At 38.8% G+C, this 23,121-nt stretch overlaps 1 protein-coding gene across 3 annotated transcripts in view; it reads right to left on the reverse strand.

Moving 5' to 3' along the window:
* The window catches only part of GABBR2 (gamma-aminobutyric acid type B receptor subunit 2), a 454,845-nt gene that overhangs the window by 10,300 nt on the left and 421,424 nt on the right, over nucleotides 1–23,121 (reverse strand). For all 3 annotated transcript variants that reach the window (XM_061351451.1, XM_061351452.1, XM_061351453.1), the window contains 3 exons: nucleotides 13,367–13,591; nucleotides 9,286–9,468; nucleotides 6,993–7,122 (listed from right to left, as the gene is read on the reverse strand). In XM_061351451.1, coding sequence (XP_061207435.1) covers nucleotides 6,993–7,122; nucleotides 9,286–9,468; nucleotides 13,367–13,591 — 538 coding nt within the window. The remainder of the gene's footprint in view (nucleotides 1–6,992; nucleotides 7,123–9,285; nucleotides 9,469–13,366; nucleotides 13,592–23,121) is intronic.

Consider the following 23,121-nt stretch of genomic DNA (forward strand, 5'->3'; position numbering starts at 1 on the left):
GATATTTGCATAAAAGCCTTGTGATGTCTATAAACAGACACATAGAAAAGAACGCTTTTTACTTCCATGATTAAAAACAACATTCAGTCCTGAGCTGAACTAAGCTGACAATGAAAAATGCTGACTTTATGATACAAATTAAAGTTGAAATTTGAGTAATCCTTGTAAATAGGGATGGAAATGTATATTATTTAACTATTTTAGGATTCCAACTCCTTTGGCCAAGATAAGCAGTTTAATCTTTTACAAAGCCACTGAGGATACAAATCTTCATCCAATGACTGCACTATGCAACTTTTGGGCTTCGGGAGTGTGTTATTTCGTATCTGTATTGTACGCCCCTAAAGGGGTTTCTTTATGCTGTGTGTGTGTGAGAGAGAGAAGGAGGTGGTCCCTGTCAAAAAGGTGGGGGATTTAGCTTAAAGTAGAGCAGTAATCATATGTTCTCTGCCTACTCACCCCTCAACACCAACTGCCCATATATCACTGTATGTTATTCTTAATAGACCCTTTCCTACCACCCTTGCAGATGACTCTCCCTTAATATATTGCATAAATTTCTGTATGTAAAATTACTATATATGAGTTTTAATGTATATGTATAAAATACAGACAAAATCCACATAAAACCTGCCACAATGTTGAGATTTTTTTTTTTTCCCCCCTGCTTCTTTCAAAATACAAAAAATCTAGGCAATTCTTATTTCTTAAGCTTTTTGGGAGAGGAGTTGTTAGATTTTTATTCTGCAGCTATGGAAACAAGACTATCTTTCTCTTCCCTTTTTTTTGTTTTTCATTTACCTTTCATTTAAATAATGAAGAACAAAATTCTCACTTAGTCATAAGCTTCCAGGAGCCGGAGCTTAAAGAAAAAACACTATTACCATACGCACTTCAAAAACTTCAAGAAACTAATTTTATATACTTGAACAACTGAAAGAAAATAAATTAAGGGTAACGGTAAACATTTGAGTTCCCAACTTCCCCTGGAAAGTGTAGCAGTGCTTTTGGTACTTTCACACCTTTTCGCCCTGTGTCCATTAAGTATGCCACTTGAAAAATGCTCTTGGTTCTTAGGCTAGTGTCTGCCACTACAGATGCGACTGAACAAGTTGCACTGGGATGACCTAGCTCCTTTCAAAATTGAATTTACATTAGCCAGAAGCACTTTCTAAGTAATTTTCACCTTCATAGACCTCAATCTGGAACTCAGAAGTCTACATAAGTGATGCCTGAGCACTTTTTATTTGGAAAACTGTTGTGAAAAAAAGGTAAATGGATCTCAAGGGCCTTGCATGACACTCACTGATAGGTTCATTAGAAAACAAAACCTGCTGCCCAATTGTCAGTGAGAGCCAGAAGGCTTTGGCTCAGGACCTTTGCCTACCTGCAGCAGAGAAACAATTTCCAATTACAAAGCTCTGAGCTGAAAGAGCACATCTGATGTTGGCTGTGAGGAGGCTCAGTGAGGAGGTCACTGTTCCCAGCTGCTTGCCTCTCCCTCTGCCAGGGGTGATGCTCGTTTCAGACCTGCTGTATGTATAATCACCCCACAACCTGGTGCTGTCAAAATTACCTGGGCTGGCTCAAATGCACTGTGCATTTTAACACCTCTTCAGCTGCAGGCAGAAAACACCAGGTGACTACTGCTGCTGCTATTTCTTCCTAGATTCTAGAAACTATTTCTTTAACTAGAAGTGTGTTTTGTTGCTGTTTGTACACTGCGGCTTTATTAAACATCTTCATCATTACACTTTAGTGGCAATATTCCTCCCATGGCTTACAACTGGATGGCAGCACTCCTTTTTGCCCTGCATCCTGCAATTCCACTGTTGTTTTCTCTCTGCTAGAAAGCATATTTTATGCTCCACAAAGAAGAAAATGTGGTTTAATAATGGCTTATAAGAGGTGGCAGAGATAACCTTGCTGATTTACTCAAGAACTCTGGAAACTTTAAAGCTAGAGGCAGATTGTTAAAATCTGCTGTAATTTTTCACAGTTCTGTTTGGACTGGGGAACATGACTAGCCAGGCAAAATTAAAATGAAGGGAAGACCGAAAGGATCACATTGTCTGCTGGGTATATTAGAAAAAAGTCTCCTGAACTAAGCTCACAACACTGGGCAGTCTAAATCGTGACATCTGATTGGTATCTTTTGAAAGGAAGAGTTTTTGAAAGAAAAGCCAGCAGGATTCTTCTCTGATCTGTACTACTTTAAATCAGAAGAAACTCCCTTTACTACAGATTTATTCTGTGAAAGGAAGGGCAGGCATTGAACCTCTGGCAGTTTGGTTTCTCTGTTGAAATAGAAACAAGCTCCAGTTTCAGGTTTGGAACCCATTTGCTAGGCTTCATAGAAACTAGTGTACGTATCTCTATATATTTCTATATACAAGGCATATAATGAACTATATCCATTCCTTAAAACAGTGTTCCTTTAAAGGAGTTATTTCTGAAAGCCTTTCCTTTGAATCTGTGGTTTCAATCTCAGGTTTAATGCTTGAATCACACTAACTTCATAGAAGTAATATTTCTCCCCTCTGTCACAGATGAACTCTGTTTTGCTTGACGTTTATGAGCAACATGCCTTTGAAATCTGTTTTCCTTCGAGCTGCTTTTCCATGGGGAAAAACTAACACTAGAAAACATTGGAGTGGGGTGACAACTGACAGTATGTAGGCATATCTGACATGTAAATGAATGCTCCCAGTCCATTTACAGCAATGAGTAAAGGCTGTTTTCAGGCTCAGAACAGGAAAAGCTTTCTGAACAAGCAAGGGTGCCTGCAGAGAGAGAACCTGAGAAAAGGGCTTGTCCATAAGGGGGGACTGTTGAAAGGCTGCCTCTTGTTTCTTATGTACTTTCCATAGGATGGTTGTCATTCTTTAATTTCCCTAATGTGCTACTCTGAAATGTACTGGCAAAGGTAGAAATAAATGGAGATTCTTCTGCAGGATTTCTTCTGAGCTTGGCTTTGTATGAACCCCTTGCAATCTATGAATCATTCATGTAGAAATAATTTCATATAATAAAAAGTCAAATAGAAGTCAAATGGAGTAAGATTGTACGATTCCAAGCACAGCAAAATTATCCAACATCTCTCTGCCCCCCCACCCCCCAACCACATAGGAAATGTGCTTTTTTCTGTATTTTTTCAACTCTTATTTCTGCAAAGACTTGCACAGTGGAAATAACTTCTACCTTCACAAAGTCTCTCCTGCTTCTGGCACACCAGCTACATGAGTGCAGGGAGCCCTTTTAGGAAGCTCTGGTTTGTGCCCGTGCCAGGGCACTTCTTCCCTGGAGCTGTGCAGCACAACCTTCCTCTTTACACAGCATCACAGTTACAAGCATTTGTCCTCCTTTTTCCAAATGTCAGCCTGGAAAACTCAGCCGTGTCTCCAAGCTTGGCTTTTTTTCTGAACGGCACTGGCAGTAACAGAACTGCCCGAACCAAGGGTTGGTCTCACCCACAGCCCATCCCTGCCTCAAACCCAGGCTGTAATGCAGCCCTGCTGCTCCAGCAAGGCAACCAGATCCCACAAATGCCAGGGGAGAAGTTCATGTTGCACTGCTCACAGAGCTGAGGTCACTAGCAGACACAGTGACTTAAAATCATCTGAGGAATGTATTGGAAGTTAGAGGGATGCTCTTTTAAATTCAGCTGAGGAAGCCACTCGATTGAGGTCCCAGAGAGCCAGTTCATGGAGCTTGTTGGGAACTGCTTGACCATACAAAGCTGTCTAGCAGTGCAGATAAAAAGCCTGCATTAAAAAGTAAGCAATCAAACCATAAACTACAAGCCACATTTTCCTAATTGCTTTGCTTACATAGCCAATTGCTATAGATGTCTCAGGGACATTAAGAGGTTTGTGAACAAGAGATGAGTGATTCTGATAATATCTGTCTTTAAATGAGATCTACTGGAATGAGCCATAAGAAGTCCTTGTGTTGGCAAAGACCTCCTGAGCTACACCAGGAGCTGTTGTTGTTAATAACTAATCAGGAATCCTGAAGTTAGGAAAACTTGCCTGAGGTCAGGCAGTTATAGGAGTAAACAGTTGTGTCTGCATATTTTGGTTAAAGTAATTTAAATTTTGTATCCTAAATCCATATTTGACGCAAAGAAGGGTGGTGGGGAAAGAAGAGGAAAATTCAAGTAACCTCCTTTGGCGCTTGGCTATAGAAGTTAGTAATTTTAACTCTGGACAATGTTTACAGATGAGAAACCCACTGAAGTGTACTATGACATTAAAGTTTTATTAGGACTTGTTTGAGATTCATTGCATAAGTCCTGTGCTATTATCAGTTCTCTGAAGTGCAGTGAATTCGTGTAAGCAATAACAATGGAATACACTACATGAAATTGCCTATATGAACTCCTTAAGAACAGCAAGACATTTTATAAAGGAGACTGACAGGATTCAGCTGTGTCCACAATGCAAATGTGGCAAATGATCTGCTATGATTTTTAGCTCCAAGTCACCTGCTATTTCTAACATCTCTCTTCTCTATCCTACTCCCACTCTCTCAGCTCACATTTTTTTACGAGGTCCAAGGTAGGCACAAACCTTGTCATCACCTTAAAAACACCGGACTGGCTTCCTCAGCTTCACGGTGGAGATGAGAGACATGGTCACTTCCAGAGGTCATGCTAATTATTCACAGTTCCAAAGCTTTGCTCAAGTACCATCAAGGACGTATAATTTCAAGGCTCTGTACTTTCATTTACAGAAAGTTACATGAAATACATATCTACAAACAGCATAGTTATGTCAGTCAGAGTTAGCTTTCCTATAGCCGTAAGGGCCAGAATTTTTTTAAGTACCATTTATGTGATGTCTGTTTGCATCTGCACAGAAGCAGCAGTGAGTCAGCAGCATGAATTCTCCAAAGCCTTGTTATTTTGATTGGAATGGCAAATTTAAATTAAGCACAGAGGTTGACTATTGGGAATGGATGCAGTGAAAGAAATAGCAGATTCAGACGTGTAGCTAAAGGACAGGGAATAAAGGAAAGAGAGAGAACATGAGACAGAAGAAATGGAAATGGAGGGACAAGAAAAGGCTAGCAAGGGTTGTGGTCATGGTGGCTTAGAGCTTGTAAGTATGAATATTTAATGTCTCTTGAGTCAGGATACTTCATAATACTCATGCTTGGGGCATTCACCACCCAGTGTGGGACCAAGATTCAACTAACTGCTGCAAATTGGGATCTAGGTTCTTCCTCATTCCAAGATGAATAGATGCTCTAACCTGTCCAGTATAAAGAGGACCAAGGAAAAAAGTCCTTCTTCACCTCCCTCTTTTGTGTGGAGCTTTATGTAGTAGGTCCATTCAGAAAACTGTGCTCAGTGACTTCAGCATGCAGAAGAATATCTACCCTATAAATCCTGATAATACATAGTTACAAGCTACTCCGTACTTCGTACTTACAAGTGATTTTAAATATATACCTCCCAGCAGAAACGTAGAATTTGGGGAACTGTACTGGGGGAAGTTAGGAACACAGACAACCTGGGTTCTGCTGCTTAAATCAGTGGTTAGGCATCAATGTCTTTTGTAGATATAGCCACAAGTGAGTGCAGAAAGGTTATATTTTCTCCTTGATTTCTTTGCCAGCATCCTACTGCTAATGGAGTGCAACCTGCTGTGGGAAGCATCCCATCCTAAATTTATACCCGTTGTATCTCTTGAGAATCATTTTTGTTTCTCCAACCCAAACTCAGATGGGCATTTGGCACAATGTACTGTATCTTTTCTGCTTGAAACATTATTCATGATTTATCATTTTTCCTGGAGCATCTGACATGAGTGGAACATTCTATGTGTTCCTTTCAAACACTTGGTAAAACTGCCTCATCCCACTCACTGATGTTAGTTCTTGCTGCTGATCTCAGCCCAATAATCACACGCCTCCAGCAGCTATTTATGTTTTCCTTTTCCTCCTTTCCCCCCTTCTGTTTTTTAATTTTAAAAAGGACACTGGGAACTCTACGGAGCTCTTCCTTTTTTTTTTTCTTTCTTCCCCCCCCCCCCCCAAGTTACACAACCAATTGTATATCCAGGCTAAAACAAAAGGCGTGTGAAAAAGCAACCTTATCCAACCAAAACTTCAATAGGCTTCAAAAGCATATGTGAACCATTACTGTTGTTCTAAAATTGTTCTTCAACAACTATATTTGCATGAGGAACTTCTGTTCCACTTAACCAAGCTTATGCTGCCACATCAACAGGAAGCCTGAGCCTCTCATTGCAACAAGCATGAAAGTCTATGACCTCCCAACACAGGGCAACTAGTTTTTCACACACTATAGTAATACTCATCTGTAAAAAGTCATTTGCCAAAAGTTACAAAGTAGATACATTCTAGTCAGAAATGGAAGCTGGGTGTCCCGGCTTCTACTTTATTGCACTATGCACCAGATCTTATTGCTTCCCAAAAGCAAAATAGCCTTAATGGAAGCAATTTTTTTACATGTATTTCTTTAGGGAGCAATGCAAGAGACACAGTAGAAACAACTTAGGAATATTACAGTCATCATGAAATCCTTTTTTATCAGTTCCTAGGGAAGAATTTTCATACATGAGTGCTTTCAAGTCTACATTTAGAGTCCAAATCATCTCTGAAATATTTACATGCTTCGCTTCTGTGTGCTTGTTAGCAGTGTCCAAAAGCAGGATTTGAGCACCTTACTCAGACAAGCACATATTAAAATGGGCTCCTGACTGCTGAAGGCTGGCTTGATTAACTCTCACAAGGTTTGAAACATTCTGTGACTTTCCTTCCTCCAGGCAGCAAAGAAAACTTGACTTCTGACCACAAGTACACTTCCGTAAGTTTTCCGCTTTACCATGTGTATTACACACACAAAGCATACAATAGAAGAAAACGTACAGAGAAATAACCACTCAGTGGGTACCATATGGCTTATTATGTGAATCTGCATGCTTTCTCCAACACAACCAAAACATGGATTTACTAACTCTCACCTTTACTGTCTGTAAAGTTCCGTATACTAAGAATGTCATTAAGATCTTGATAGTGGTTCTGCTTAATGTATGTTGTTTTCTCAGGAGTGTCCTGGAGTTGCATTGTGACCTCTTCCAAGTCTTTGTCCAGCTGCAAAAGAGAAAGAACATGAACCCGTAAAAATTCAAGCCTACATTTCAGGTATCTGCAATGACTTCGTGGCTTTCTGTAATTAGACTAGAAGGCAGGTGGCAATGCAATTTCCACACTGTGCCAAATACACCTTTCTTATAGCACTACAACACTACTATAAATCATATTACAACTAACAAGCTGAATTCAGCTGTGATATTGCACACAGGACATGAGAAGAATAGCTTCAGTAGTTGAAAGTTTAAGCAATTCAGATATATTGAAGAATGAGAAAGAAATGGGCATTAGAAAGCCCAGACTGAAAACCTCTCAACTATCTATTATTTATGCATACAAATGTGGCAACCATTTTGTTGAGTCAAATTATTGATCATACAGGAGAATATAAGTGAACTACAGCATCAGGGGCATGTCCAGCCATGTGAGTGACTGCAGTCAACTCTACAGGTATATTTTCTTTTCCTAAAGATTTATTTTTACTCCTTTTACCTTAGAGAGACAGAGTCCTGTTGACTTCTTTTGCTTGTGTCTCTCTATGTGTGAAATTCTGAAGAAAATCCAACTCACAGTTTTTAGTTTTTGATTTGAAAACTACCCTATGTTTTATATCTTGTGTCTTAAACTGTTATCTGATAGTTAGCACTAAACTGCTGTTGCAAGCATAATTTTCAAAGAGTTAAAAAATGGAAATAAGGCATGGAGGAAGAAACAAAAAAGGCTAATTTGTATTCAGTTGGTTACAGCTCTAGTAGAAAATAACCAGATACAAGCATCATAATGGTGTTTTGGGGCGCTCTCTGTGAACAGTTGTATAGGATGTGGTGTTCAGAGTATATCTCACTCATTACTGGCTTATCTGAATTTTGAAGTGAGCCTAAATTTAAATTTACACTGATATGGAACTTGGACATAACAACTCAAGGTAGATAAGCCAAAGAGATGTAGCTGCCAGCCCACAGTAAGGCATGCTTCAAATCCCCTTGTCAATGAAACACTTATTTGGACCTACTGGTGCTGGGTATTTAATCTATTTAAGCAAAGTCTAAAAAGATCAGTAGTGCACTAATATGGCTCAGTTGGCCTGACCAGACTTAACCTGTGAGCCTTGCAAGGCACAGGCTGAGATCTTGTGAGTTAGGAGACTTGGTAGCAAAAAAACCACAGTAGGGTAAAGAAAGTGAAATAGCCAGTAGCCAGCTGAGCCTTCATTAAAAACTGCAAGGCTCTCAAATGAAAGGGAACTGGCAAAGCTGAACTACATTTCTTTCACAAGGCAGAGAGAACCTTTGCTTTTGGGGTCTTTGTTAGTCTGAGTAAACACCTTTTGGTCACCTAGGCAATTGTTAGTTAAGATCCAGATAAAGAAGTAATGGTTGCAATAAGATACCTTTTCTTCAATGTATAAGAATACTTCATGAACTAGGCAAGAGCAGGTTAGCTTTTTGTAAGATATAGATCAGTTATGGTTATCTTGTCTCACAAAATGGGCATTCTTCAAGGTGGATTATCATCCTGTGAGGTCCTGAGCAAGGATGGATATAATTAAAAATACACGTTATAGTGCCAGTGGAATTCATGCACCCCACGTACTTAGCCTTTCTCTCAGTAGAGACTGAGGAAACTTCACAGCTTTTGTGCCAAAAGGATCAGCTTACATGACCGTAAAGGTTTTTTCCACCTTAACAAAATACGTAATTCTCTTTCATGGTAGATGTAAAAATCTGTCTAGCAAGTTATTGAGTGAACTCTCAGAGAAGTTGAGAAGTAACAGCAACAGCAGTCTCTGAGCTCACCCATAAACAGGAACAAAGATAGCTCTTAAGTTAACACTTGCATGTAAAGGTTATACTCCTAGAGCTATTGCTCTATGGTGCTCAGCACGTCCATGTGGAACAGCAGGGTGATTTGCCTGTTACAAATAAATAGGGAAAGTTTCATTTTAATTTGCCAAGGTGCATTTTCATTTTATCATACCTGCCAAGTATCTGCTGTATTAATTAGTTATTCCTGTAAATCATCTGCTTCTTATTATTTCAGTAGCTTTCTGTTGAGAAACAAGGTTGTTCCTCTAAAAAGTAGATCCTTTAAGCAGATTATAGAATTGTAATGAAAAACAATAATTAAAAAAAGCACCTGGGCAATATATACGCTAAACAATACCTCTGTAATTTTCATTCTCAAGCGGTGGTTCTCTGACTGCAGTCCTTCTAGTCGAGATGTGCTGGCCTGGTTGACGCTGGTGACTGATGTTGATGTTTTTGAATCTTCTTTCTTTTGATTTTGAGTGAACTGAAATCGTCTGTTCTGTGTGGCTGCATCTGGATTTGTCCTCAGTGTAATGAGCTGAAAGGTTTAAAAGCCTTAAGAAACCCTGCCCCCAGTTTTATTTTTGCAGCTATTTCTTTTGTAGCTCAAATTAGTGAAAGACAAAGAGTTCCCTTCTGACTTTCAAGTACAAAATTCTGGAAAGTGAGCTCTGCTTGCCATGTGCAGTACTTAAGACAATTTCTGAGTAACTTTATAGAATAAGTTGAACTAAAATAATTTTGCACAGGGAAGTGTTAAAAAATTAGGAAAAATAATTTTAACTATATTTGAATTATTTTCATTGCATTTAAAATATATTTTAATACTTTATCAAACATTTTTTTCACCTTCTTTGATATCTTTATACACTCAAAGGATATATTCCTTCTTTAAGAAAAAAAATCCCCCACCAATACCATCTCTTCCCAAGCAGTTTGATCTGAAATTTCTCCTTTCCTGCTAAACCCAGGACATACTGTTACAAGTAACACTCAAGCAGAGAAAGGCAGGAAGCAGGAGTATTAACCAAAAGAACTTATGGGAGATTGCACTCTGGAGATAACAGAAACTTAATTAGGTTTTACTGACCCAAAATAAAACAAATCTGTTCATATAAACTAAACAAGTCACCTAAGGTTAACCTTAAACACATTTAATTTAAGCAAATATAAGTAAGAACACTCAGTGACAATGTGAAAACATTACCTCTACATGAGGGAAAAAAGCTACTAGCTGTTTGGCAAGGGGAAGTTCTCAGGTTACTCTAGAGAACACAGAATTACATGTCAAGCAGTGTGCATATATATTTATACAGGCAAAGCTGAAGGAGCTCCCCTCCCTGAGAGCATAGGCATGGCAAAAGGTGTGGAGTTTTCTGGAAAGAAGTGTGGGACAATCTGTCTGTAAACACAGCCAGATTTTGTGGTATAGCCCCATTTTGGAATTGGTTCCTCTTGCTCCTCAGAGCATGAAACTGTTCTGTATCTGCAGTGGCATGAAATAAGGACCTAACTTTTGATCAAGTAGTGAAATAATGATTCTCCTGAAAAATACTATAGGCATGTTGGCCCTTAAAATGGTAATTAGACCTAATTAACTTATAACCAGAAAAATATATATAACGTATGCTTGAATTGTGCAGATCACTTCTGCAAGATATCCTTGAACCCAGAAATCTGTAATAGTTTAAAAAATATTTGGACTTTTTTTTGACCAGACAATATCTACAGTTGCTCAGTTACTGTAAGTAAGATGAAGTCTAATGGCTATAATTTGTATTTGAGGATACCTTAAATGGAAAAAGCAATGAACAATTTTCCTCTGATCTAGTTTACTCTACTATGGGATTTTTCTGACACTTTTCTAAGGAATCTGGTGCTGAACAAAACATCAGTGAATGAGGTGAACATTTAACTGGAGAAGTACAGTAACTGCCATGTTATAAGTAAATAAGTTTAGTAGAGCTGACAAGAAGAAAGGTAAAATGCCATGCTTTGTTCGTTAGTTTGCTTACATTATTGAATAGTTGCCTGGTCAGAGTCCTAAAAGGGCTGCGGTACAAAATTAAATTCCAGCACTGCTGACCCACGAGACAACTGAAGAAAAGTTAACAGAATTACATTTTACTCTGTATAACAGAGAAGTAACTCACCTGCCTCAAAGCAACGTTACTGCTTGCATCTCTCTGGCCACAGTTTAACAAATGAAAAGTGCAGTCTTCCTAGATTCATTATCATCTCCCACATTTGATGAGCCACAGACTTCAGTATTGCACCAGCAATCTCCCTGTCTCCAAATTCATAATAATTGACTACACACTTCTTAAGGGTAGAGATCTGGTGCCTGTGTCACACTGACATCTTACCTAGATGTACTTCTGCAGGGTCCAGGCAGGCTATTGTGAAACCTGTGCTGAAGCAGGTTGAAGGAGAGAGTGCTTGCCAGACATCCTGCTGTAACTGTGTCACAGCATGGCGAGAAGAAACGTGGGGCAAAATATACAAACGTGAGAAGAGCTCTTCAGCTGTGAAAGTGCTCACATGAGCATTGGAAGTGCTGCATTCCAGCTCCTGCTTCAAACTCTTCATTTGTTTTTGTTTTTTTTTTTTTTTTTTTTTTTTGTAGCTTATACAATGACCATTTTTAATGCAAAATAGCTGAGCATTTGGAGACCTGACAATACACAGAATGAGATGAAGTACTTCACACTAGAATGCTACAGTTCATGCTTGTATTTTGGATAGAAAGAACTGAGAGTAAAAATAAGGGCAGGGTAACTGGGGTTTAAAAGAAGAGCAGATGAAGGGGTTAAAAAAGGAAACAGAAAAGTAATTTCAGAGCCTGTGGCAGAGGAAGAAGGATGGGCAAAGGAGCATGAAAGCAAAGGGGCAGAAGAGCATGTTGCAGCATTATTAGTATTATCTCTTTGAAGAGAGTTCTGACATTCTGTGGAGGTATTTTTTGACATCAGAGTTTTAATATGCATTTTCATGCAGCTTACACACTTAAGCCTTGCAGTACTTTGAAGTACTCTCCATTGCTGTGTTTGTGAGTGTACCCTTAATTTAGAAAGAAGTTGTGATTCTTCCCTAAAATACAGAATAAAAATATGACTATGCATGTCTACACAGCTTTTTAATATTTGAGAAGTGAATTGCAGAGCTTGTAAAAACATCCTGGCTAGTTGGCCCTGGAGAATGAATTATTTTGCTATTTTGCAGATCAGAACTCAGCTTCTCTTGCTAGTTTGTACGTCTAATTTCTTTCAGAGGGAAAACTTCGAGATACATTTATTAACTTTTTCCTTTTGCACATATATTTCTTGGTCTCCCTGTTAGAACCATCACCAAAGTATGCCATTTAGCACCAGATTTATTTGCTATAATTTGCTCAATACATGATTGAACATGGACCAGTAAAGAGTCACAACATTTTGATCTCTACTTTTTTGAAAACCTATTATCAGATTCCAGAGGTGTGAGGATCTGACTCTTGACTCTTGCCTTGCAAATATTTCATATACCCAATTGTATGCACACCTAATCTGGGGTAGTAAGCTAGGTCTATGGAAGTCACTTAAAATTAATACAATTGCACATTTTACTTAAAAATATCAAATACATTCTCCAGAACTTGAGACCTTATTAAAGTAAGCTTATGTAGAAACCAGTTTCCCTTCACACAAGATGTGTCATCCTCACGTCTAAAGTGAAATGATCAAGCTCCATCCCTCTGTGGGTAAGTATCTTGTCATTTCTTCCAACAATGCACAACAAACACATCTTCAGGGCTCAAAAGAGCAAAAAGAAATGAAAGTTTATGCCTTCCAGTCTTTGCCTCACTTAGTCCATTCATTTCCGTATTAATAAACATAGTCAGTGTCAAAATTTGCAGCGAACATACAGTTTTCCTCTGAAGGAAAACCGTACTTGGATACCTTAGAGGTTTCAACATAGTTGGCCTTACAGCATGCCAGTAAACTAAAAAGCTTGTAATGTTTTCCAGGTATAGAAGCAGAGATCTTGATTATCTTATTTAGGGTATGTAAGAAACATGGCAGAGCAGACAACTGGACCTATCCCTCCTGAATCCCCACTTATTGCCCTTTCCAAAAAGTTCCCAAAAATTCAAAATGGAGGCTACTGAAATTACAGAAAGCAATGTTTGTTTCCCCAGTCATACATTCAGCAAAGATATAGGCATTAGAAACACATGTATTTACATTCCTCTAACTTTGCATATTCCACTTTCTCCAAAACCTCATGAAACTTTATTCTTCTTCTCAGGATCCGTAGACAAGCAATTATAGATGGGCTTGGTTTAGAATTCACACACATGCTCTATACTTGAAAAGGTAACGAACTTTTACATATTAAATCACAATTACAAAACAGAAGGAAAAAAATCCAGACCCATGCTAAACAAATTCACCTACCTTAGGTACAAACACAAGGCAGAGAGTAATGGTGCTGCAGAATATTATGACTAAAGCAACGATGCAGAACTGCACATTGGGTTGGTCCCGAGTAAGGAATGAAACAGCAGCACCAATAATGCACATTATTCCCACGTTGTATACACTCATTCCGATGTACTTGCTGTCATTCAAAGCAGGAATGCTGACATTTCGTGTCTCCCAGGCTAGGAAGCACCCGAATAACTGAAATGGTGAAAGAAGGAAAAAAGATGATAATTATCAGAAGAAGTGCCTGGCATTAGTTTAAAACTGGTATGTTTTCTAGCTTGACAAATATAGATGATATAACAATACAGAGATAAACACCTGTCTTTTACCCAATATCTAATATCCTCTGTGATTTGTTTTGCCCAGTTAGGACAAATTCCTGCTCTCATAAGAAGAAAGTGAAACTCAGAATTAGTTCTGATGGGAATGTGATTCAGATTCCTCTGAATGCTATGGACTTCATTATATCACACTTTCAGTAATTTTTACAGTCTTTCCTGTTTGTTTTCAAGGATTCCAGTAAAGATACGATGTGCATGGTTCTTTTAGCTATTTTTAGCAGCTGTTCTCAATATACTCTTATCAATCCAGTCATTCATTTTATGATTATCACCTACATTAATAAACAGCAGTGTCAAGATGTGTCCCATGGGAGACAAATATACAATGTAGAAAGTGTCACCCTAATTATTCAGACTGAAATTATAATGTCCTTTATTATAGTGTGAGTTGGTAATGGCCTTTCAGTTGCAGTTGTCTAATGATTTCTGGCATAAAACATCCTTGTGGCAATTTTTTGTTTGCTTTTTTATTTGGTGTACTTTTAAGTTTTAGATGCTTTGTTATTTGCAATATGCTTTTTGCAATTCAGCAGGGGAAAGTCTTTAGTACAAGGAAGCTGTCTGCATCCCTTGAAATTTAATTAGATTTTTCTACATCATGAACTGCTGGAAACAATTATTTTCTTTCTCTTGCATTCCTCAGAGAAATTCTGGCAATGCAGTAGAACCAGAATGAACTCCAGACATAAATAGGTAACCCAGCTTACAGTCTAGCAAAGCATGATAAGAGTATATGGTGCCCTGGGTAGAATGGCAGACAGCAGATGGTGTTGGAAGGAAGGAAAGGGCAGAGAGAGAGACCATCACCAAGATTAAAGACATCATTTCTGTGTTTGCTAGCTTTTTCTGATTACACTGTAGGGACCCTGGCAGTGTTCAAGGTTGGGTTGGATGGAGTGTTGGGTGACATGGTTTAGTGTGTGGTGTCCCTGCCCATGGCAGAAGATGATTGGAACTAGATTATTTTAAAGGTCCTTTCCAGTCTTAACTATTCTATGATTCTATGATGACAGGCAAGAAGATGAAAGAAAAAAGATGCACTCCCATTTGCCTTGGTACTCTTCTTCCCAGACTATCACTTATGCCCACTGCCATGTGGGCAAATCTCTTTTCTTCAACTGCAACCTCTGTTGTAATCCAGGAAATTAGAGGTTTATGATGATGCCATCTGGGGATTAGTTGCCGTTGCCTAATAAAGATTTACCTTCTATTTTTTTCTCCTTTGGGAAAAAATGCGAAAAATGTCAAAGGCAAATAACCTGGACTAGAAGAACACTGGTTTCTATGTCAAGTGCAAGAGGGTAGGGAACTGACAGATTTACGTTTCCTGCACAAGCTGTTTTGCCCTTATGTGCTTTCAAGTGTAGTAATAAATGGACATTAATAACTGCAAATTTCCTTGATTATTTGCTTAGTTTTTACCTCAGCTGACAATGGCAACAAACCCAACCATTTGTGATTCAGCTGCTTTGCACTCCCACAGAAACTAGCAGGCTGCAGCCACCTACCTACTCACCCAGGCACTTCAAACCAGGACTTACTGCTGAACTGCCAGCCCTGCCCTCCCATTGCTGAGCTTGTCTGCAAGCCTTATTTCATTCTCTTGCCTACACCACATATGTTACCCTGCCACATGCTCATGAGTGGAGCTGGCATGGAAGCCCATGAAGGATGGCAGGCTGGAGATGCTGCCTAGTCTAGGCAAGCCTTTTGATCACCCACTTGCCAATGCTGCCACTGCTGCCCCAATCCTTATCATGCTACATAGGCAGGTGTGGCCCTTTCCAGAACAACATCAGCAGCTTTCCTTGCAGTCCTTACCCAAGTTTTCCTCAGCACCATTCGGAGCCTGCCCCCTTCCTACCCAGGGCACTCCCATGCCTCCTTGTTGCAGAACCATCTCTTCTGCTTTACCTATCTCCTCTAGTAGGACAAGACGTCACACTTCAGCCCAGCCCCATGCTTCTTCCCCTGCTCTTCCCAGTAGCCTAAGTGCAGGAAGGAAAGTAGTGGATGTTGCAGGTGGAGCATGGGAGGGAGCTGCTCTTGAGAGGCCTGTAGATGTAGACATCTAGCTGGAGCAGAGAGGGGTCTCAGAGCCATTCAAGTAAGGCAGTTGAGGTGGGTAAGCTGTTTATCAAGATAGGTAACTTTGTGCCAGAGAACAGGTCATGCCCTAATACATTTTGAGAGCTCTCACGTAATCAAGATGATACTTTCAATGAGAATAGGTTGCAGGGGGGACTCCTCTGTTGTTGGGTCTGGCACTGTGCACATATGGATCAGGGAATGTACAGACTCCATTACAAGCCCTGCAGAAGCAAATTGTCCCCTGTATTGACCTGTCTGCATCAGTGACACTGTTTTTCAGGATACAAACATACTCCTCCCAGACTCGCCAGTTGCCTGTTGTGCACTTGCTGCACTCTTGGTCCTTCACTATTTAGCTGTGCTGCAAGCTTACACTTTGCCAGTACCTGAACTGACAAATAGGCTGGTCTGGGCTGAAGTGTTTTGAGGGGTAAAAGGAATGCCTCTGTGTATGTCTAGATCATGTTTTTAAAAGGTTGAGACCTTGATTAACTATGGCAAGATTTCTATCTTCTCTTGCTACAGTTAATTATTAATGAGATTTTTAGGGTTGCAGGTCAATCCACACTCTCCCCCACTTCTCCCACTATGAACAGATTTCCTTCCAAAAGCATTATTCTGGGAATACAGCCAACATACTTAAATGAGGCCAGCATTTATTACAAATAATGGGCACGAATTTATTGCTGAGGCAGTTATAAAGTGATATAAAATATCAATTATAATGGAAAAAAGATCATTTGAACAGCATTGTGGAGGTTATAGTTTGGCCCATTCTCATTTATAATTAAGAACAGCATGGAAAATGATTAAGTATCTTCCACATGAAAGGAAGATATCTATTTACAAGACAACCAAAGAATGGGAGAGGCTTTTGCAGCAAGTGGGGTTCCTCAGAATGATGCACTATAAATCTGAGAGCATTGTTTTTGATTTTTATTAGCATTTTGGTTAAAATGCTTGCCTCAGGAAGAGAGCTCTCCTTTTCTAAAAGTCACAGCTCATCTTTGAGAGTCAAACATGGATAAAAGCTGAGTTTTCTGTAGCCTCCTGCCAGGATATTGGTGATTGCAGAGGTGCTCCTCTTTTGCCTGCTACAGATGCCTGCAGGGCTCCCTGGGGTTGGTAAGATTTCTCCTTTGAGAAAGAACTTTCCTGAGGGAATATGACACTTCTCTTTCCCTCCGTATGCCCTTCTTATTTTCCCCTTTCCTGAGGCTCAGCCAAACTGCACAAATAAAGGATTCACTTTTATGACAGCAAAACTCCTGAAAATATGTAAAATGGCTTAATTAAGGAATAGGATGCAGATGTTGTTAGTGAAAGGTCCAGATTTCCACGATTCCTTGACATGTTTTGAATATGAAACTCATAAGCTCCAGTTCAAACCATGGACATTGAGTGCCCAAGTTCAACTGCTCTTCACTCCTGGTACTTTAAACATTAATCTTCCCCAGATATGTAAATCACACTCGTCATTATGCTTGCAGGCACCTATGTCTTGAGATTGCTGTGCAATTTAAGGACTATTTGATATTTAAGGCTGCCTGCTGGGATTTGCATTGCAGCTGTCTCTCTTCCTATTGCTCCTGGAGAGTTCAAACTGGTGAAGGCTTCTCAGAGTATGTCTACCAGTTTAGCCTCGCCCCCATCCGCCAAATACAGTAGCAGACATCTTTGTTCAGGACAGTGATGCTGCTGATGACCATTGCACAGTGTCATGCTTTGATCACATGGTGCAATTTCATATTTTGCCTGAGGTTTAGTTCTTAGCACCAGAGTAGAGATTGTCCCTTTGGGGACACATCAAGAATGAAGCTTTGGAAGGCTTCCTACATTGCTAGTCATTAACTTCACATCTTTCCCCATTTTGGTCTACTAAATACACATCTTATTGATGTAGAAAGCATCATAAAATGTTGGTTTAGGTTTTCTCTGAAGGGGTGAACTGTAAAGGCAGGATTGCTTTGCTTCATCTTTGAAAGTAGGCAGCTTCCATTTGACACTACACTGATACAGAATATTGTCTTTGTAGCAGTCAAAGGTTTGGGCTGTGTTGTCAATGAACCAAAATAGATTGTGAGACAACCATTGTATGAATTTGGGTAAAACAGTACCTGAAGACAACACGATTGTACCACTGTGACTAAAGATAGAAATCTGGTTACTAAGAAGAATCTGTATTAAAGTCTTAGAGGGATAACAGGACTATGGAGAATACAATATGTTCATTAACAGAGTTTAACAGGAAAACTTTATTTTTTATAAATCTTGTACTGACTAAACTGTGATAGCTGGCAATATAATAGAAGAGTTTGTAGTGAAGTACTGGAAAGTGTTTAACACTATTTTTCAAAACTCTACTGGCTAGTTAATTTTAAATCTTGTTCACCAGAATTACTGCTAAGCACAGTAACAACTGCTTACTGATCCATAACATACATTAATACAATCAAGTGTCTAATTTGTTATTGGGCTGCATAGACTGTGAGATGACAGGAGGGAAACTAGTTATCTTCCTATATTCCCTCTTCCCCTGTACTGCATTTAAAGCATTTTGTCTATATGTTTCATTTCAACGTCATGTCTGCTTATACTTTGAACGTGGGTTGTGAGCAGTATTAGGAAAGAAAGAAACAGAAAGAAAATTATACTGAGGATATCAGACAAGAGCAGAAAAATACCAGAGGAGAAGTCTCCAATCACGTCAGAAGTCATGCTTGCCAATAGCTAGAGCGTATGGTTTTGGAAAGACTATATATTGGACCAGGCTGCTAATTACTGTATTGTAATAGCACTTACTGTGCTGACCTGTGGATCATAGCCTTGTTGTTCTGCGTGAAAGAACAAAAACAAGCCTTTACTTCACAATCTTATATCTTGGGATTTTGTTTGTTGCTGTTATTTTGGGTTTTTTTGTGTGTGTTTGTTTCTTGGTTTTGTTATTTTTTTCTAGCTAGATTACAAGGACACTGCCTATCCTGCCACCCCTTAAAACAAAGGCAGTTCTGGACCCTGGCCTGTAAAGACCTCTCAGTCTGAAGTAACTGTGAAGCTGGACTTATGGGTTTCCCTACTCATGTTCATTCATTAGAGCCAGATCATCACAGGCATATTTTTATTTCAGTGAAATAGCTGCAGATTTTTTTCAATGAGAATATTCAAAATGTTTTTGATTTTCAGGTGCTCACTGGAGAATTGGGCAGGAAAAATACTGAGCAGTTTTCAGGAAGATGCAGTGATTTGTTTTTTAATTGCCAGCACACCAAGTAAGTTTAGCAAACTGAAAGATAAACTATACCCTTGTAGGTCTTCTATCTTCACAGTCAATACAATCTGGTGTTAAGCCATCATCACTTTCTCTCTGATCTGGTATGAGTCAGCTGTGTATTTAGTTCATGTTCACAGAACTGCTCTGGATAGACAGTACTAAAGGGAAGCTTAATATTTATATTGAGCATTAGGAAAATAGCTAAATATTTTTGGATTACAAGATGTGATATTAAGCTATTGAGTGACGCGCTTTCTTCTTGAAGGTCTTGGCAGTCCTTTACGCTGCAGGGCACTTGGCATAGTCCTGGCCAAGGCAAGATGGAAATGCAGCTGCAAAAAGCTATACATGTTAACATGCACCCAGACAAAATTTTCCACGTTATACCTCAGCCTCCCAAATCAACAGGTTAATAAAATATTTTCCCTTCTTTCTATTCAGACTGCATTTGACTTTCATCCATGAAAATCCTTCTTAGTCATGAGGCACGTCATAGTAACTAAGCTGAAACACATATGCACCTGGTTATTAGCAAATATCCATTTGGAATACCTTTATTCTGGCATAAGATTACCACAGACAGTCACACCACCATAAATTGATAGATCATCTCTGATAACAATAAGAGTGTGCTATAATTTAAATCTATTTTTGCTATATAAAAATTGATGCCAAGAGACATGTAAGGGAATACTGCAATATCTGCAATATTCCAAGAATATATTTAAGGTTTCCTTATGGTCATAGGATGGAAAAAGTTATCCTACAAAACCATATGGTAACTTATGTTTTGGATGCTAAAACACTGTCAATGATTTATTAAAGTTATACAAATACCTGGTGTCACTACCCCCTCTACCATGTCTCCCCCCACCCCAAGCTTGACTCTCTTACTTTCTAATGACTGTAAGACAAGACAGATGGGGTGGTGCTAAACCCACCAAAAATGTAAGTTGGAATAGTGCAGATTAATTGAGAAGGAGGCAGTCCCTTCTTCTGAGCACTCTTTTCAGTCATGATATCCACTCCTGGAACACTTTTCTGTTTTGGTCCCTGTTATACAAAAAAGATGTGGACAGACTGGAGAGGGTCCAGAGAAGGGCCACAAAGATGATCAAAGGACTGGGAAACTGCCATGTGAGGTAAGGCTGAGAGAACTGGGTATGTTTAGCCTTGAGAAAAAAAGGCTCAACAACATGTGCCAGTATTTAAAGAGTGGCTACGGCTACAGAGAAGGTGGGGACTCCCTTTTTACAAGGACTCACATGGAAACAGTGAGGTATAATGGGTACAAGTTACTCCTGGGGATATCCCAATGGGACACAGGAAAATTTTTCACAATGAGAAATATCAGCCATTGGAGTTCCCCAGGGAAGTGGTGGATTCCCCAGGGTTGGATACGTTCAAGATTTATCTGAACAGGGTTCTGGGACATCTAGTCTGGGTCATGCTTTGCCAAGAAAGGTTGGCTCAGATGAACTTTGAGGTCCCTGCCTCCCAAACTGGGATTCTGTGATTCTATGAAGAGAATTAGGAAAAAATGCAAGTAAACATGTTAAAAATCAAAGCTGTTTTCAGAAAATAATTAGGAATTTTAACATAATCTGGAGACTGTTAAATTTTTCTACATATAGAATGTATTAATTAGACCAAGAAATTAAACAACAACTGAAATGTGTTTGGGTATGTACTGTAAATGGTCTGCACTAAAGTTTGTAACTGTAAAGAAGCTTTACTTACTCGAAAGTTGTTTTGGTTGTTATGCAATTTAAAACAAATAAGCAGTAAGATTGGCCAAAGGCTAGGCAGAATGTAACAAAAGTTAAACAGAAGAAATTCATAATAATGATTATGAATTAAAGTTCTAAAATACAGATAGTGGAAAGGGCAGTTAAACATATGTATAGTAGAAAATGAATGGCTAGCAGCATTAACAGAATTCATACAGATTTCTAAAAATGTATGTAAAAAAAAGGAATTCTAATAATGATTCATTCCTTGGACGATGACAAATTTAATAGTAATGATGCATGGTAAGATATGTTTAATGGGTATTTTTTTCTTATGTTTATATAGAGGTGGAACGATCCATTCATGTCTTGCCTTGCCAAAACAGCAAAATGCAGTTTATTTCAGCAATAAGAGAGCTCTTGAAGACCCTGTCAAGACAAGCTGTTGTAAACAGAGAGATCCAGTAACTTGCATGCAGAACTTCTAGGGATTGATTTAGAAGTTGTCTGGACTTATGGACTTATTCGTTGGTATTTATTGGAATTCTGGCAAAGATCCACTGAAGATAGAAAGAAGCCATATGGAAAAAGAGAAAATAGAACATCTTCAGTGATTACAGAGCTATTACGGTAATTTTTATCCTAAGCAAATTAAAGAAATGGCTGATACATGAACTGAAGCAACAACAACAAAAAAAAAAGTGATATAATTCAACATGCTATTATTTCTTTTTTTTCAGTGAGGTTGCAAGACTGAATAATTGCATTTATGCAGCCTATTTGGATTTCTCAGTAGTGTTTGTCTTAATACTGTTCAGTATTGTTATTTAAAAATAGTATGTCACAAAACTGATAAAACAAATTTAAACTGATTGAAATCTATGTGATAGATCTCCACGTGCAATTAATGAGAAGCTACTGACAAAAGAGATTATCCTGTTCCGACCCCCTGCCATGGGCAGGGATACTTCCCACTAGACCAGATTGCTCAAAGCCCCCTCCAGTCTGGCCTTGAACACTGCCAGGGATGGGGCAGACACAGCTTCTCTGGGCAACCTGTGCTAGTGCCTCATCACCCTCACAGTAAACAATTTCTTCCTTATATCTAATCAGCAACACAACAAAAATTCCAGCATATGGGCACCTTGGGTCTAATGTTGAATAAACGCATATTAGGAAGAGGAAAATCAAACTGTAGACAAGTCTCTCATGGAGTTCAATCATCCTTAATCTGGTATTGTTCTGGCTGAAATAATAAAAATAATTCAAGCCCTGAAGGATTTTAGTGCATTCACTAATAACGTACCACTGGCAAACTTAAGATGGTGTGATTTCTATCATCCTTTGGAATATATGAAATAACTGTCATTTTCAACCGTGTCTACATCATCAGAAATCAAAGCTAAACATACTGCAACTGATGGTAACCATGTACAAGGAGACAGACCTTGAACTTTGTAGGTAGCCTTTTAGGAGCTGAACCTGAGATGGGAAAAAAGCTGAGACCCGTATGTATGGTGGGACTTGACCAGGGTCACTAAGACTAATACAGTAACAAAGGCAAGATTTAGAATGGCTGTCTTCCTATTATTCTCTGCTCTCCAGTCTTGAGGAATCTGAATCCAATAATTGCGAAGCCTTCCTGCAGTTACTAAGCTTTTCCTTACATCCCTTCAAAGACAATTGAAGAATCATGAATCTGACTTTTAATGTTTGCTTACTTTAATATAGAAGGAACAGGTGCATCCTGGGGAGTAATGCCTTCTCTTATACTGCCTTGTCTTGCCTTCAGTGCCCTTTCCTGTCCTTCTGTGCTCTGCTCTACCTTGAATGACTTATTCTCTGTATCAGTTTTAAGTCATCAGAATGGACAGTATTGCTTTACATCTTCAAGCCAAAAAAGAAAAGTTCTTTTTTAGATTAATCTGATCTTCTTATTTTCATTTAGAGATGAGAGGTTGCTATAAATAATTTTGGACTGAGTAAGTCATTAAGCCATTTCACCTCAAGTATTTCACTGTACTGTAATTAGCAATGCAAGCTCTTTATTCTAAAGTAATTATAAAGGTAAGTTAGAGGTATTTTATTATTACAAACGGCAGAATTTTCTATTAGCTAAACCCTTATAAAACGATACAGTAACATGAGAGTTTCTGGTTTTGATCTGAAGGTAAGGTTTGTGTGATGTACAGAAACATCATTAGTGATGAGATTAAAAGCATCAATTCTGTTATCCTTATATAACTCACTGTAGCAATTATTTAAGTGATTCAGGAGAATATCTTCCTTTTA

Source organism: Neopsephotus bourkii, unplaced genomic scaffold, assembly GCF_033783945.1.
Source record: "Neopsephotus bourkii isolate Nb327-2 ecotype Australia unplaced genomic scaffold, CSIRO-AGI_Nbou_v1 NB_591, whole genome shotgun sequence".
NCBI lineage: Eukaryota > Metazoa > Chordata > Aves > Psittaciformes > Psittacidae > Neopsephotus > Neopsephotus bourkii.